The sequence below is a fragment of the Eulemur rufifrons genome, chromosome 3 (assembly GCF_041146395.1).
Source record: "Eulemur rufifrons isolate Redbay chromosome 3, OSU_ERuf_1, whole genome shotgun sequence".
In the NCBI taxonomy this organism is placed as follows: Eukaryota; Metazoa; Chordata; class Mammalia; order Primates; family Lemuridae; genus Eulemur; species Eulemur rufifrons.
The window spans coordinates 64,604,337-64,620,773 of record NC_090985.1 but is presented as its reverse complement, the minus strand read 5'-3'; the positions used below and the strand labels follow the sequence as shown (position 1 = coordinate 64,620,773).

The 16,437-nt window shown below is 33.1% G+C and overlaps 1 protein-coding gene across 2 annotated transcripts in view; it reads right to left on the bottom strand.

Annotated features, from left to right (window-relative positions):
- RAD54B (RAD54 homolog B) overlaps positions 1-16,437 on the bottom strand; it is a 94,682-nt gene that overhangs the window by 40,818 nt on the left and 37,427 nt on the right. The window contains exon 3 of one of the 2 annotated variants that reach the window (XM_069466211.1): positions 7,066-7,115. The exons of the other annotated variant lie outside the window; for it this stretch is intronic. Coding sequence (XP_069322312.1) covers positions 7,066-7,115 — 50 coding nt within the window. Of the gene's footprint in view, positions 1-7,065; positions 7,116-16,437 lie in introns of those variants that run through there. 2 annotated transcript variants of the gene reach the window in all.

Genomic DNA, 16,437 nt, shown 5'->3' with positions numbered 1-16,437 from the left:
AAAAAATATACAAACAATATACAAATCCCTTCAAACACGATAATCATCCATAGTTTTCTTTACCTAATAAGAGATTGAATGTCAACCAAGTACAAGTATTATTATGTATGAAATACACCTAAGAGATATTTCTTTGCATTAAAGATCATTTTCTGAATTATACTTTACAAGCATGACAGTGACTATATATTTCATCATATTTCTTCAATATCTCATGTAAGAGTATATATGCAGTAAGTGCTAAAAATGGGGGGGGAAATTAAATAAACTACAATATTCCCAGATATGTATATTATCTGCCCAGGATTTTGAATTCATTTAAATATTAGAAAAGTTATTCATCAATTTCAATTCTGACATTCCAATCATTGAACATGCAAAGCTTTATTTTGAAAAAAAAAAAAAAAACCTCATACACTGTTGATAGAAGCGTAAAATGATACAATCACTTTAGAAAAAGTTCTGGCAGTTTCTTAAAGGTTAAAGGTATATGGTTCTCTAGTATTGTGCCCACAAAAAACTTGCACAAGAATATTCACAGAATCTTTATACACAATAGCCCAAATCTGAAAATTGCCCAGAAGCCATCAAAAGATAACAGATAAACAAACTATGGTATATTTATAATGGAATACTCAGCAACAAAAAGGAATAAACTACTGATAAGAGGATGGATGAACACAGATGAACATTAAAAACATTCAAATGGATGAAAAAACAAAGTATACATACTATATTCCAATTATATGAAAGTCTAGAGTAGGCAAAACTTATCTATGATTTTCTAAAAATTAGAACAATGTTTGAGATGTTAGGAGATAATTAGGAAAGGGGCAGGAGGGTATTTTGTGAGTTGATGATAATGTTCCAAATCTTTTTCTGAGACAGGGTCTCACTGTGTTGCCTGGGCTAAAGTACAGTGGCATCATCATAGCTCACTGCAACCTCTAACTGGGCTCAAGCAATCCTCCTGCCTCAGCCTCCCAAGTAACTTGAACTACAGGCCCAAGCCACCACACCTGGCTAATTTTTCTATTTTTTTGTAGAGACGGAGCCTCTGTGTTACTCAGGCAGGTCTCAAACTCCTAGCCTCAAGCAATCCTCCTGCCACAGCCTCCCAAAGTGCCAAATTATAGGCATAAGCCACAAGATACGGCCAATGTTCCAAATCTTGAACAGTAGTCAGTTATCAAAACTCATCAAATGGTACATTTAAGATTTGTGCATTTCACTGTATGCAGATTTTACCTAAAAAAACACATAGGCACAAACACTGAACTCTAGTTAGTAATATTCATGCTGAAGTGTTTAGGGATAAATTCTTCTAATTCTACAACTTGTTTTAAAATAACATTTGTCTTAAAAAATGAATTGTTGGATGGACAGATGGATAAATATGAGATAAAGCAAACATAGTAAAACATTAATTGCAGAATCTAGGTGGTAGGCATATGAATACTTAACTACAACATTCTTGCAACTATTTCTGTATGTTTAAAAGGTTTCTTAATAAAATGTTAGGGAAGAAAATCGTAATAGAGGCAAGTTCTCACATAATTTTAAAACACAAAAGACCTACTAAAAAGGTGTAATTTCATTTTAGTTAAATTGTTTGGGCTGACAAGGACGGATTTTTATTTTCATTTGTTCATTTATTTTGCTTTCTGCTATTTACAAAGCAATTGAAAACTAAAAATAATATATACTCAAATTATAACTACTTTTAATCAAACAATTTAAATGATATATGAAAATATGTTGAACCATTTCTCAAAATCATATACAAAGATTCAGCATAACTCTTAATGTTTAATTAACTTGTCTATTTTAAGAACTTACTCTTTTGTATTTGTGAAGTATGTGACAATTTTATTTCATCTAATTATTATTTATAATCAAATTCATCAAATATTTGATTTTGAGAATTTGTGGATCTTAACATTTGAAAAAAGAAGTGAATTATGATATTTAGATATGGTACATTTGGCATGTATTATAACATAATCATCTAAATAAATTTATTTCAATCATGCTTCATCAAAAAATTCTACCTCTATAGTACTGAATTCTTTGTCTTATGGCACACAAAAAAAGTACACACATCAGTACAATGTATTATCTTGCATTTAAAAGAACATGTATGAACAAAGCATTTAACCATCATCATTTTCAGTATATATTAAATACAATTTATTACACTTTAAGTTATATAAACATGTCTATTGAAAATTTGACATTACTCTGAAGGCACATGGAAAATAACTCATATTTTAAGCATTTTCACATAAGTAAAAATAGAACAGGGTACAGTGACTTCTTGAAAAATGAAATAACACCAAGTTGATGTCTCATCATACAAGAAAAAGTACTTGATTTGACTATTCTAAGAAATCTGGCATTTGTTAGAAATGAGTTTCATTAACTATTCTGAGAATGCCATTATAAATCCTACCTTTAGAAAGTCATAATACTTAACTTGTAACAACTTATCCATTTAAATTCACATGGATAAGAGAAACATAAGGAGGTGGTAAAAATAATCTATCCACTATCTAAATTACTAATGTATTGAATGAAATAATCTTTTGACTTAGTACCTTTTTCAAATTTAATATATTCCTATAGAATCAAGTCTACATTTTAAAAATAAAATCATTCTTCTCTATGTTTTCCCAGAATTACATTTTATAGGTAAAGCTCATGGCCCCAAACGGTTCTCTAGGGTATGTAGGATATCTGGTGGCTTCAGTGTATAGTCATCCCTCAGTATCCCAGGGGGATTGGTCCCCGGACACACACCCTCCCACACAGATAGCAAAATCTATGGATAGTCAAGTCCCTCATATAAAATGGTGTAGTATTTGCATGTAACCTATGCACATCCCATATACTTTATCTCTAGATTACTTATAATACCTAATATAAGGTAAATGTTATATAAATAGTTATACTGTGTTTTCTAAATCTGTATTATTTTTGTTGTATGGTTATTTAATTCTCCCCCCCCCAAATATTTTCAATCTGTAGCTGGCTGACTCCTCAAATGTGGAACCTGCAGATAGAAGGCCAACTTTATATTCTGTTGGTACTAGCAAAATTTCCCCCTATACGTTCCCCTTAGTGAAACTTGTCCTCAGCAAAAACTGCTAATATTACTTGGTAAGTAGTCTCCAAACTCAAGTCTCAATACTAAAAAGGAAAAAAAAAAGATTTAGCTCTGAATTTCCCTAAGATACTCTGCAAGATAATAAATAGCCTCCAAAAATTTCTTTATATAGGAATTCTCATAAATTGTACTATCCTAATCATGATTATATGGGAGAGGAGGTTTGACAATGGCACAGAATTACATGCATTTAAACTTTTGTAAATTAAAATTAAACAAGACTCACAAAAATTGCTGCAGTAAACTCACTGCAAGGAGTATAATTCTGATGTTTAAAAATATGTGAAAATAAGACGTTGGTACTTTGAGACAGTCTGCTAACCTCCTCATTTGCCAGCAAATTAATAAACTTATCTTTCCTTCTCCTCAAAAAAAAAAAGTGAAAATAGGTTTCTTATTCTACAAAGCCGCTAAATGCTAATGAATTGTGTCACCTGACACAACTAAAGAAAACAGCAATCTTGAACAATGCTGGGGAAAAATATGATTGTAGAAGATTATGTTTATGATATTTTATGGGCAGCAAAGGAATTTTCAAGGGCAATTTTGTGTATACATAATTTTTACCTTCCACACTAATTTTAGAACCTAACCACCAAAAAAGGTGCACGTTGCATTTTTTTTTTTTTTTTTTTTTTGAGACAGAGTCTCACTCTGTTGCCCGGGCTAGAGTGAGTGCCGTGGCGTCAGCCTAGCTCACAGCAACCTCAAACTTCTGGGCTCAAGCAATCCTTCTGCCTCAGCCTCCCGAGTAGCTGGGACTACACGCATGCGCCACCATGCCCGGCTAATTTTTTGTATATATATATTTTAGTTGTCCATATAATTTCTTTCTATTTTTAGTAGAGACGGGGGTCTCACTCTTGCTCAGGCTGGTCTCGAACTCCTGACCTCGAGCGATCCACCCACCTCGGCCTCCCAGAGTGCTAGGATTACAGGCGTGAGCCACCGCGCCCGGCCGCATTTTTTGAACACAGTTCTCTTTTCTAGAAACATCTCATAGGTCCAGTTCCACAGAACATATTTGGGAAAACTGATTCAGTGTACAAAGTCAACATTCAAATTGAAAATTCATTATCAATTCTTGGTAGCATGCTGCAACTGCAATATGAATTATATTTTATTTGGTAATTTGCTTTCAATAATTTGAAAAAATAAAGCTCACTATTGCAAAGATATATTTAGTAGAATTATATTGTAAAAACATCACCTCAAATTAGAATTACAAGAATCATTAGATGCAAAGAAAAGTCATAGAAAAGAGATGATAAAAATTGTCAAAAGGATATATCAAATTATATATTCAAGATACTTTTATAACAAAAAATGTAATTCTAATCTCAGGTCTAAAATGCCCTCTTTTTGAAGTTAAGGAATCAACTGCTAAAATAGTACTGTAAGAGTTCATTTCATGTTTATTTTTTCTATTTCTATAGCCTTAACCTAAATTTCTGATTTAATTTCCTCTCACTACAATGCCTATCCCTGCCACTTTTCCTAAATCATGGTTCTAATCATATCATTCCCCTAACCCAAAACCTTCAATGGCTTCTCATTGTACATTCAGTTAAATCTGACCCCTTAAAAATTGTATTTAATGTAATTCAAATTCTGGCAGCAACCACTACCCAAATTGATATCCCCAGTTAACCTTCAACCACTCTTCAACAAAAATTTTGAACAATCTAGTATGATTTACGCACCATGACTTGTTCCAAAATAATCTATTTCATTGGTTCTCAAACTTTAGCTTGTGCCAGAACCTCTAAAGGGCTTATTAAGACAGACTGCTGGACCCCACCCCCAAGAGTTTCTGATTCAATCTCAAGTGATGCTGCTGCTGCTGCTGGTCAGGACCCACACTTCAAGAACCATTGCTCTACTCCAAAGGCCACAAACTGGAAGCCCAATGGCTCAATGAGGCCCACTCATATGTTGTCTGTATTTGTAAATACTTTTAAAATTAGAAAATTTCACATAAAAAAATGCAGATTTCTAGCTTATTCCTGCATGTAAAAATTCTGCTGGAACTAAACAGCAACTATCCCATCTAGTCCAGAGAGAAGTCCTTCCTAGTCCAGGTTACCACAGCTCAAACTGGCTCCCTCTACACTCACTTAAAATCACTGGCTTAGCACTGAATTTGTGCTTACGTGCCCTGATCCACTTTTTTCCATTCTCTATGTCTTTTTGCCAGCTGCTCACTGACTTCAAACACCCCTTCTTCCATATACTGCTGAAATTCTACCTACACCATTCTAAAACTTGGCTTAGAAATCCTTTCTCGAAAAAAACCACAGCAAAAAATATAATAGAAATCCTTAAGTAATATACATATTAAAGATTTAACATAAATTCAGTATGTATGCTTTAAGAATCAAGGTCTTATTTATTTCCACAAAAACTAAAATAATATTTACAAAAACAAAGACTATAGATTATATCATAAATTATAAACATGATTTCTTTGCTATTTTTATTCTAAGTAAAATCTTATTTTGTTCATTCTGATTTTTACTATGAAAAAATGTCTTTCAGAATAAGACATTTAAAATGAATTATGACATTAAATCACACAGCCAAAATATATAATAGCTTCAATAGGATATTTTATCATACTTTGCCAGACCAAAAGAAAGACGTGGAATAGGAGTAATTAATACTATCCCCCTGATTTCATAACCTAACAATCTTTAAAAACAGTTTTAATGAAATAAATGCTTCTAATATTTAAATCTGGAGAATATTTTAGTGGATTTTTACTTCTATGGAATAGCAGGGGGGAAATTACACAAAGAAAAACTGAGTGCTAGTCCTTACTCTGCCATAAATAGCTTTGTTACCTTAATTAAGTCAGTAATTTCTCCCCGGACCTCAGTTTCACTACCTCTAAATTGAAGAGGTAGAAAAAAGTGTTCTTCAAATATCTTCTATCTCTAAAATCCTAGGACTTACTCCTTCAAAAGATGAAAGCATAAAAACCAATGACATACAGACAAGCTTCTTGTTATTAGGTTAGTATAGCTTCTAAACTAAACTGACTTAATAACCTTTAACTACAGTTAAAGGTTATTAAGTTCTAATTAAAGTTCTAATTAAAAATGTTAAAGACTCAGAACATTGAAAGAATACGTATGTTTGTATACCTATTTGTATACATTTTAATGATCAAAATAAAACATCTTTTGTAAGGCCAGCTATTAAACTTCTTAGAAGAAAAACAGGAGAAAACAATGAAAGATGTAACCATGCCAACTGATCAGTAAATTTTAATGTCTCAAAAGAAAATTAAATAATTAGAAAATCATGTTTAAAAAGCCTTTCCATTATAGACATTAATAACATTTTTCAAGAATATGTATTTTGTATTCCAAAAAAAGAAATTTGGCCAAAATTATCAAATTGTAAGATTGAAAAAAAATCTTACAGACTATTATATTCAGGTAGATCATGCCGTAAGCAAATTGCTTTCAGCTTCTCCACTTCAATTTTTGCTCTTAGTAGCTCTTCCTCTAGCTGCTGCCTTCTTTTCAATCCATCCCTCTTCTCCTGAACATACAATCCAAAGTTTTTTTGATTTTCTAAAATTATCTGATGCTCCTCTTTCAACATTTGCAGGATCTGAGGATCATACCCTAACAGTGACCTAAAGTGTTCTCCATTCTCATGGCGAAAAAAATCATCTCTCCTTGGAATAGAAGATGGAGACGATGTCATTCTCATATCAACAGAGGAAAGCGAAGGCGACAAGGATCTTTCCATAACATGTACTAATTCATGTTCTTCTCTTTGCTCTAAAATATCACTCTGTTGAGAATTTAAAACCAGTGGAGGAGGTGGTTTAATGTCTTCTTCTTGCTTCACCTCCACTGTAATAGCAACAGGATGGTGATCCAACATTACCTGTAGTGAACTGGTACCAGCCTGTGCCTCCTCATCCAAGTTTGCACTATAGCACACAAAAAAGCATTATAAAATGTAAATCAAATGAAGACAAGAGTATATTTATAGCATAATTTCTTATTTAGTATACATTAAATTATAAAGCTTTTAAAACTATAAAGTCATGAAATAAAAAAATGTGAACACTTGGAACAACAAATGAAAGTGACTAAAATTGGGATTTAAATAATGTGTGTGTGTGTGTGTGTGTATATATGTGTGTGTGTGTATATATATATATATACAGGTCTCCCCGTCCCGCGCCCACATCCTTAACTTTAAAATTGGGCTGTCTTTTTTTTTTTTTTTTGAGACAGGGTCTCACTCTGTTGCCCAGGCTGGAATACAGTGGTGTGATCACAGTTCACTGCAGCCTCAATCTCCTGGGTTCAAACAATCCTCCCACCTTGGCCTCCCAAACTGCTAGGATTACAGATGTGAGCCACCATGTCGGCCAAAACTGGGCTTTTAAAAGGGCAGGAAACTACAAATATTATACAAAGTCAATGAAGTAAAAAAGAAAAGCCATTTTTAATGCTCTCAAAGAGAAACCAATTGTCCCGACAACTCTGTGGTTCTCCAGTGGTATAAAGAGCCATTTAATGCATTCTCAGCCTTGTTATGTTCATACCTTAGCCCTAGAACTCCTCCTCCTGCTCTTCTGGACTGATCTAAAAACTACCAAGTCCCATGTCTTCTAGAAGGACAGTGGAAGGGCATCTAATGGAGGTATTGATTTCTGCATTTGCCCAAAAAATAAAAACAGATTTTTGTATGGCTTTGAGGTATGCCCAACTATAGGGTATCATTCTAACTATCCTATTTCAAATACAATGGCATTTCCTCTTTACACCTATCCTGAACCATGTGACTCAGCTGCTCTCTTTATGTCTTTCAACCATTGGTCAGGTAAATTTTACAAAAACAAGGGTTTTTCTCTACCACTATATAGCCAGTACCTAGCATAATTCTGTACCTGAAACCTACTAGGTGTTCGTTATATGTTGAATGATTAAATAAATGAACAAATGACATGATTTTTTAATGAAATGTTTTTAAATGGCCTATAGATATATTGAAGGTTTATCAAATCTACACACAATTTCCATAAGATATGGATTCCTAGTAGAGACAACTATAATTTTAGCATAATTTAAACCTTGAAATAATATTTGTTATGACATTATAAATGCAACACACCCAAAAATTCTGTTTCAAAAATAATTTCATATATACTATGAAGGTGTTTTTTAAAAATAATTTCATGTATAACATGAAGAATATATAATCTTGTTTCTTGAGTTTTTTTTTTTTAATTATGCTTCTAACTTAAAAATAAAAGTTTTAGAGGGGAAAGATTATTGGAACATTAATGGAAGTATTTAACATTATTTAGGGAACATTTTACAAATGATAAGTAACATAGTTTAAAAAAATACATTCTATGTAGATGATTAAAATGCTGGAACAAGTTCAAGTAGAATGTATGGAAAAAAATTAAAACTCTCCATATGTCACTTACCAATGGCATTAAATTGCCAGAAATAGCAGATATTTCACAGATAAAATGAAATACATATATTGTATATAATAAAAATTTATTTATGGATTATATAAATGCCTTCATTTTTGTCTTTTTTTGTCATTTTATGATTTCCAAAAATAAAACAATGGGTTATAAATGTAATTCAAATTAGCAAGAGCTGCTTTTATTAATATCTGCTAAAATGTGGAATGGGAAAGGTTAAAGCTACATATGAAAATTAAGTTTTTAAAAATCCACTCAATTACTATTCCAAATTAGTATGTATGGTAGAATATAAACATAGACATTATATTCTCAAGTAAATTAAAAATATGCCTTATATCTGGACTATTCCATTACATTTTATTAAAAGCATTTCAAGGAAGGCATAACAAAATTTTTAAAAAATAAGCTTTGGAGAAGATCACAAAAATGATCAATAAAGAAAGACTTCTAAAATTTATAAGTCTGAACTTTGAGGATCAAACAGTTTACAAAAACAAAAAGTATATCTTCTTAGCCTTGGCCTTGCCAAAAACAAAAAAACCCACAAAGTATAATCTGATATTAGGAACAGGCAAAAACAAAGATACAAATCAATGTGAGTTGTAGAAATAAATAGCCTTACAAAATAGGTATATATTTTTAAATATGTTAAATAATACAAACTAATATTTTCCTTATCAAGGGAGAGTTTGCTGAGATTAGCAGGCATGTTATGTAGAAGCATAATTAAGATTATAGAATAATCATAAACTTTTGAGATATTAAGATTCAAGATGATGTCATTCAAATAAGTAGAAGCACATTAAATACATAATTGAACAAATAAATAATACATAGCAAATGGCAGTGTAAACACACTAACGTAAGAATTTAAATGGCACGTTTCTTACATTCTTCCCTTTAAAAATCTAAAAAACTGGTATTATTTAAAAAGTAGGTATAGACAGGCATAAATCAACTTATTTTTATCAGAAAAATATTGGTGTCCCAGAAGACTTTGTGTATATGTATACTGTATATATGCATACAAATGGTAAAAATATAAACAGATATTTGTATATTTATTTATTGCTTCTCTTCCATACTCTCTGCATTTTTAAAATACACAACTAAAATTACAGTTTCTATGTGTAGTTTTCAAATTATAAAAAAACTATACTTAATACCTAAAACCTAATGTGTTTATACCTGTAACGCAAAAAACACTTTTCTCTATGGTTCTAGGGGGAGAAAATTTCTGAGTAAGTAACACAACATATAACAATTTTACTGTGGAGCTTTTTTTAATATCCAGGGTATTGGGATTTCATCATTTGTCATTACAGTGAACATTTTAACTAGTGGTCCCAAGAATTAATCCACTGTGTATCCATGTCCTGGATTCCTACTGGTGGTATTTTTTTTTTTACTGTACAATCAAGTAGAAATAAGCAGTATATGGCAAGAAGATAGATTACCAAAATAACAGATATACTTTGCTAAAAAATTTTCTCTGTTTCTTTACAGATTTCAAAGGGATTTCACAGGTGATCAATAATTTGTTTATATATCCAGCAATAAAAAAGCACATTGTATAAAGCTTTGTTTGAAAAGCCCCTTAACAACGAGTTTATAATTTGTTTAAATCACCCTAAATGGTTCAGAAGAATGTAGCTGCCATTTTTATCTTTTGCCAGGGGTTATAATTTGAATTAGTGGCAAGATAATAGCTTTGAAGATTCCCAAGCAAGTAGGTATACAGAGCACAAATTTAACCAAAAAATTGTGTCTGACCCTAAAAGAGCCCAGTTGTCCTTATGGATTTATTAAAATTCAGGGTTTCATATCCTTGCAAAGTAGTAAGAGAAAGCTTACTCTTTCCTGTATGGCCCAAGATCAAAGTGAAACTAGAGAATTAATAAATAAAACAACAACAAAAAATTTTAATTTTATTAAGTAATCTGGATTCCTAATTAAGCATTAACTCCCTTTAGTTGTGTTCAACTTATTTTAAATGTTCTAGAAAAATAAATTGTTTTCATATAAACAATCATGTCATTAATAAGTTTACTTATTGATTTTCATTCTATTTGTTAGTTCAGTGCATGCTCAGTAAATGTAGACAGTGATAATTCAGTGCAGACACTGACAATTCATAAAAAAGCAAAGGTTCCATTTCTCTGGAGACTGCTAACTTTATATAAATGTTATGTAAAATCAAAAATTCCAATGAAATGTAATCTTAAATAAGAAAAAGGTATCTCTCAGAAACTAATTAAATAATTTAATTTTAAAGCTTAAAAAGTTTATGAAGTGATGTCACAAATTGCATGCCATTTATTCCTCCCTAACCTTTACTTTTAGAAACTACAGGAGGGAAGGGGGAGGGGAAGACAGTAAAAAAAAAAAAAGTAGCTTAAATCAAATGCAGCAGAAAAATTCCTTATAGCCTCACTTTTTTTTTTTTTTTAAGAATGCAAAACAAAGACACTATTCATTGCTCCCCTTGTGGGGATGCTTACTATGCATATCTCTATCACAACTAAGCCAAAGCTCAATAGATAGGAGGCGCCATAATTTTCCACAACAAAATAAAATAAAGCTTACCTTTGTATGTGGTTCCTGTCTCTTACCAGGCAAAAACTGGAAATCTGGGGTATCATCTCCATAACTTTCTTGGTTGGCTCAGAAATATTGCTTTTAAAATCTGATTGGGTCTCTTTTTGCTGCAATAGCTCCTGTTTGGCATATTCTTTGAGCCTTTTGTAAAGGGTGCGTAGGCCCTGCGCTGTTCGAGAAGGGCGGTCTACTCCAATTGCATTATAGTTAACTGCTATGATATCCCAACACCTATTCTTTTCCACTATTACTGAATGTTTATTAGTGTGTTCTTCGAGAATTTTCACATATGGCTTCACAAGCTTTAGCAAATCAAGCTTTTCAGATAAGGTAAAATTGGAAGATCTAGCCTTTCCTACCATTGTTCTTTTCAAATTAAGTAGGCAGTTTCAGACACCACCAAGCAGCCTTCAGCTCTGCCCAGCTCTTTTCACAAACAGAAAAAAGATCAGGCTTAACTAGGCTAGCCTCATTTAGGCCCACGCCTACAGGGGAGGGTTTATTAAAATTCCTCCAGCTTAAGCTGACGCAGGTTCAGGAAATCTGCTTAAGCCAAGCCTGACCTACATAAAGCTTCGCACTGAAGACGACAGGAAGGTACAAGCAAAACACACTTGTGTATAAAGGAAACAGCTCGAGATAGGATTTAATACACAAAGGTATAGAGATAAGCATGGAACACAGCTAAAAATTAGCTAATTTAGTGAAAATATTGAATTTCCACCCATGTATGCCTAGCTGATAGACTGAAACTGCATTGCAGTATCACTTTAATAAAAACAAAAGAGGAACTGTTTTGTGCTATTTGTTTACAAATCCAGTAGACAGAAAACTAAAAGATATGAGTGGTGAATGTAGTAATTCCTAACAGAGCCCCTCATCACTGTTTCTGAGCTGAGTATTCTCCCTTACAAAATCTGCATAATGCTGGTCCTGCTGTCAATCAGGAATTGCATATCCTCTAGCTAGTTAGGTTACACCCAGACTCAGACTCCACAGTAAAGCTAAGCTTCTCCTTCATTTTGCAATCTACATTAGCCCCTGCATATTTTTTTCAGTTATTTAAGAAGAAATTTTTGAACAGGAAATCTAAAAAGCAGATAAAAATTATGTTTTTAAAGCAATGGATTATTCTAGCTGTAATGTACGTGAATATGCTAGCCTGCTTCATCATGTGTAAAAAATCACTATTCATGGTGAGAAACAGCATAATCATGTCTTAAGACTCCACACAACAAAATCCCATTTGCTACTATAATAGAGCAGGACTTTTATTTAGCTATATTCACACAATTCGGACTATGAAAGGGAAACAACTAGTCTAGCCATTTTCAAGGCCACCAGTTTCAATGCTTACAATGTATTTTCTAATCCCAATCTGAAAATATATGATAAATAATGTAAGCAAAGCAAGCCTATTTTTTCATGATACACATTTCTCCAGATAGGAGAATGAATTAGAACATACTTGAACAGAGTTTAATTCAATCAAACAATTACTGAACACCTATAAAAATGCCCCCAAGAACTGTGCAAGCCCCAAGGAAATCAAAGGTGAGTCTAGATACAGCCTCTATCCAGGGAACTGCAGTTTCACAGAAATGCTATAAATTCTCAATTGCCTTTCTGGCGCGCCGCCCCCCCCATTCTTTTAACAAAAGAGATGCAAATTAAATTTATTGAATTCTCACTATGAGAATTCAACAGAAATATGTGACTAAAGGAAGGATCTCAATCAATTGAGGTTTATTAAGCCAGCTTTAAGGGGCTTCTGAGAAAAACACAAGCCACAGATGTATCTGTTTTTCCAAAGAGGTTTTCAGGTTTAGTATGTATACATTCCCTCAAAGGGGGGCAATTGTAGGAAGAGGGGCAGGTAGGCAGTAAGGGAAATGGTTACATTCTTGTGAGACTTTAGTGAGTGCCCAGGAAATCTACATTTTATATAAGAAAAGGTAAATGTCTGAAGAGAAAGAGAGTAAAGGAAGAATCAATTATACAGACATCTCTGGGTAGATGGAAGAATGATTCAGCTCCTCTTGTCTGTGCTCTGCACCTGGGAAGATAAGCTTGTAATCAACGTTATCAGTGTGGAATCAAAGAGACTTTAGTTTTAGGAGCTAGACTTAGACTGCAGACCTAAAGTTACAATTGGCCTTTCCTTGCTATGGGAGGCCAGCAAAGAATTTACTTACAAATGATCTGTGGGGGCAGTCTTTCATAAATGCATGAGGCCTTTCACCTTTCCTTGGGGATCTGGCTAAAATATAATGTTAGCAATAGCTATTCATTTGGAAAAGGGTGTTGCATGACTCATCCTCCAGGCTTAGCTTTCCTTTTTGGGTAAGGGGTCCTGAGATTTTTTTTATTTTCTTTACAAGGCAGACAATGTTCTAGAAATTTTAAATGTACTATCTGTCAGACAAAAAGTGAAAGACTGTCGAGTATTCCATGGAATGCTAGGTGTTGTGCTGTCTGGCATACCCTACTGGGAAATGTGATTCTATACTAGTCCTACCCCTTTCATTGTTTTTGAGTAGTTTTACAGTAAATTGTAGAAAACTGATAGTAATGCAAATGATTCTTGTTGTAGACATACAAATTAAAAATTGGCCTGCCCCAAAAACAAGGTATTCAAAGTCATTCTAGCTTTTTCTGAGCTTTTAAAACATTCAAAGAGAATCAAGTAAAGCAAGAACACAGGATATATACTTTATCTAGATATTTTGTTATTTTCAGAACAAATAAAGGTATTATGTTAAGAAAGGAAACACTAAAAAAAAAACTTCAATCTAATTATCAGGGAAATGTACACTGAAAATCATTTTCATCCATACATTGGCAAAATTTTTTAAGATTGCAAATGTCAAGAGTGGATAAGGGAAAGAGTATACTTCTGCACTGTTGAAGGAAATGTAAAATTGCATTTTGTATGGTGATCTGGGAGTATCTATGAATATTACATGAGTAAAAAAATCTAAAATTTTGGTAATTTTACTTCTCAGAATCTATCTTAGGAAAATACTCAAATGCACCACAGGCGAAATGAAGCATTTTATGTAGAAGCATAGTACTGGAAACAATCTAAAAGCACATGAGCTGGGGACTAGTTAAAACCAGAGTACATCCATATGATGGTCTACTCCAAGCAGCATTAAAATGAAAGAAGCAGATTTCTAAATATTAGCGTAGAACAAGCTCCAAAACATATAGTGAATGAAAAGAGCAAATTAAAAAAATAAATAAATATATATATATATATATATATATATATAAAAAATATACCCATGATCCCATTATGTTTACAAGAAATACCCAAAGTTGAGCCAGGCACAAAAGCTCACGCCTGTAATCCCAGTAGTCGGGAGTCCAAGGCAGGTGGATCAGTTGAGGCGAGGAGTTCAAGACCAGCCTGGGCAACATAGCAAGAACCCATCTCTCAAAAAAAAAAAAAAAAAAAAATTAACCAAGCATGGTGGCACACATCTGTAGTCCCAGCTATTTAGGAGGCTTGAAGCAGGAGAATCACTTGAGCCAGGAGTTCTGGGCTGCAGTGAGCTATGACCACAGTGCTGCTCTCCAACCTGGGTGACAGAATAAAACTCTGTCACCAAAGAAAAAAAATAATAATAATCACCCAAAGTTAAATATTTCTGTACTCACAGAATGTATCTATGCTGTAGAGAATGCAGATACACACATATGTATGAAAATGGACTCCAAACAGTACTAGAACCCTGCTATCCAATATAGTAGCCATGAGCAACATGTAGCTATCGAGCATTTTAAATGTGGCTACTGAGACTGAGGAAATGAATTTTAATGAATTTAAACAAAATTTATAAACTGAGGCAGCATAGTTTTCCCTTAAAAACAATTTTACTGTTTTGTTAGGATTACATTTTACCTTAATTTTTCCATATTATATGATAATGTCAAAAGATAAAATTACAACAAATTTAGTTTAAAAATCTTAAGTGGCTTATATTTGAGATTCAGGTTTTAGGGCAGAATACATTCTATAAAATTGAATGAAAACTCCCACTTGGCAGTGGAAGAAGAGTGGGGTTTGTAAGGTAGAAACAAGGAAACAGAACAATAGAAGAAAAAACTGATTGGTTAACATGACGTTTACTTCAGCTTACTTTTTTGTGAGAGTTAAAGCAAAGGGAACTTCCTTATTACTCCAATGCAGGTAAACTACAAATCTCCTTTTTTCAGGAGAAACTGGTCAGTTTTGGGATCTGCTTCCTTAAAGCTTCAGTTTGATTATGTGGCATTTAGTATGAGTGACTCTTATTTTGGTTTCGTCTGATATGCTGGAGCCTAGTGCACGAGCTCAGTCCAAAACAATGGCCTCTCAAAATTTTTATTTGACAATACTATTGTTTCTAATATTTCTGACAAGGACTCCCTCCTTGGCCAAACATTAGTCAGATTCCTCTGAGCCCTCTTCTCTACCAGGCCTTGTCCTTGGTCTGCTGAGGCCAGTTTATATTGAATCCCCCCACCCTTAATACCTCATCAAGTTCCTCTTCTCACCCACTCCTAATACCTAATCAAGTTCCAATGGTAATTTTTCATGCATTTTCTCTCTCACCCTACAAGTTGACTATAAATCCCTGTTGCATTGGGAGTTGAGTTCAATCTCTCCCCTACAGCAATAGTACTGAATAAACTCTTCCCTTGTCTATTTAACCTGCGTGGTGCAATCTTCCTTTGACATTACACATAAACACTTCACCAGCATAGATCTTAACAAACTGATTCAGTTTGAATGATTTTTCTTCTATGCACTGATATAACATTGTAATGTTTTTATTTGAATATTTCATACAGACAGCACAAATTAGTGACACCCTATGTAAATTATAATTATTAATCTGAAGTATTTATTGCTGTTCTAATCATATTATAATTATCTTTCTAGTTTAAAAAATTAGAATGGACAAGTTTTTAATTTTAAAAGAAGGTATGTTACTGATGCAAAATTAAGTGGAAAATGGCCAGGCCTGGTGGCTCACCCCTGTAATTCTAGCACTTTGAGAAGCTGAAGTGGGAGGAATGCTTGAGGCCAGGAGTTCAAGATCAGCCTGGGCAACATAGAGAAATCTCCATAAAAAGTAAATTTTAAATTTTTTTAATGTTTAAAAAAAAAAGAATTGAGTGGAAAATACTGTGTTCAACTTTTTAAAGGAGA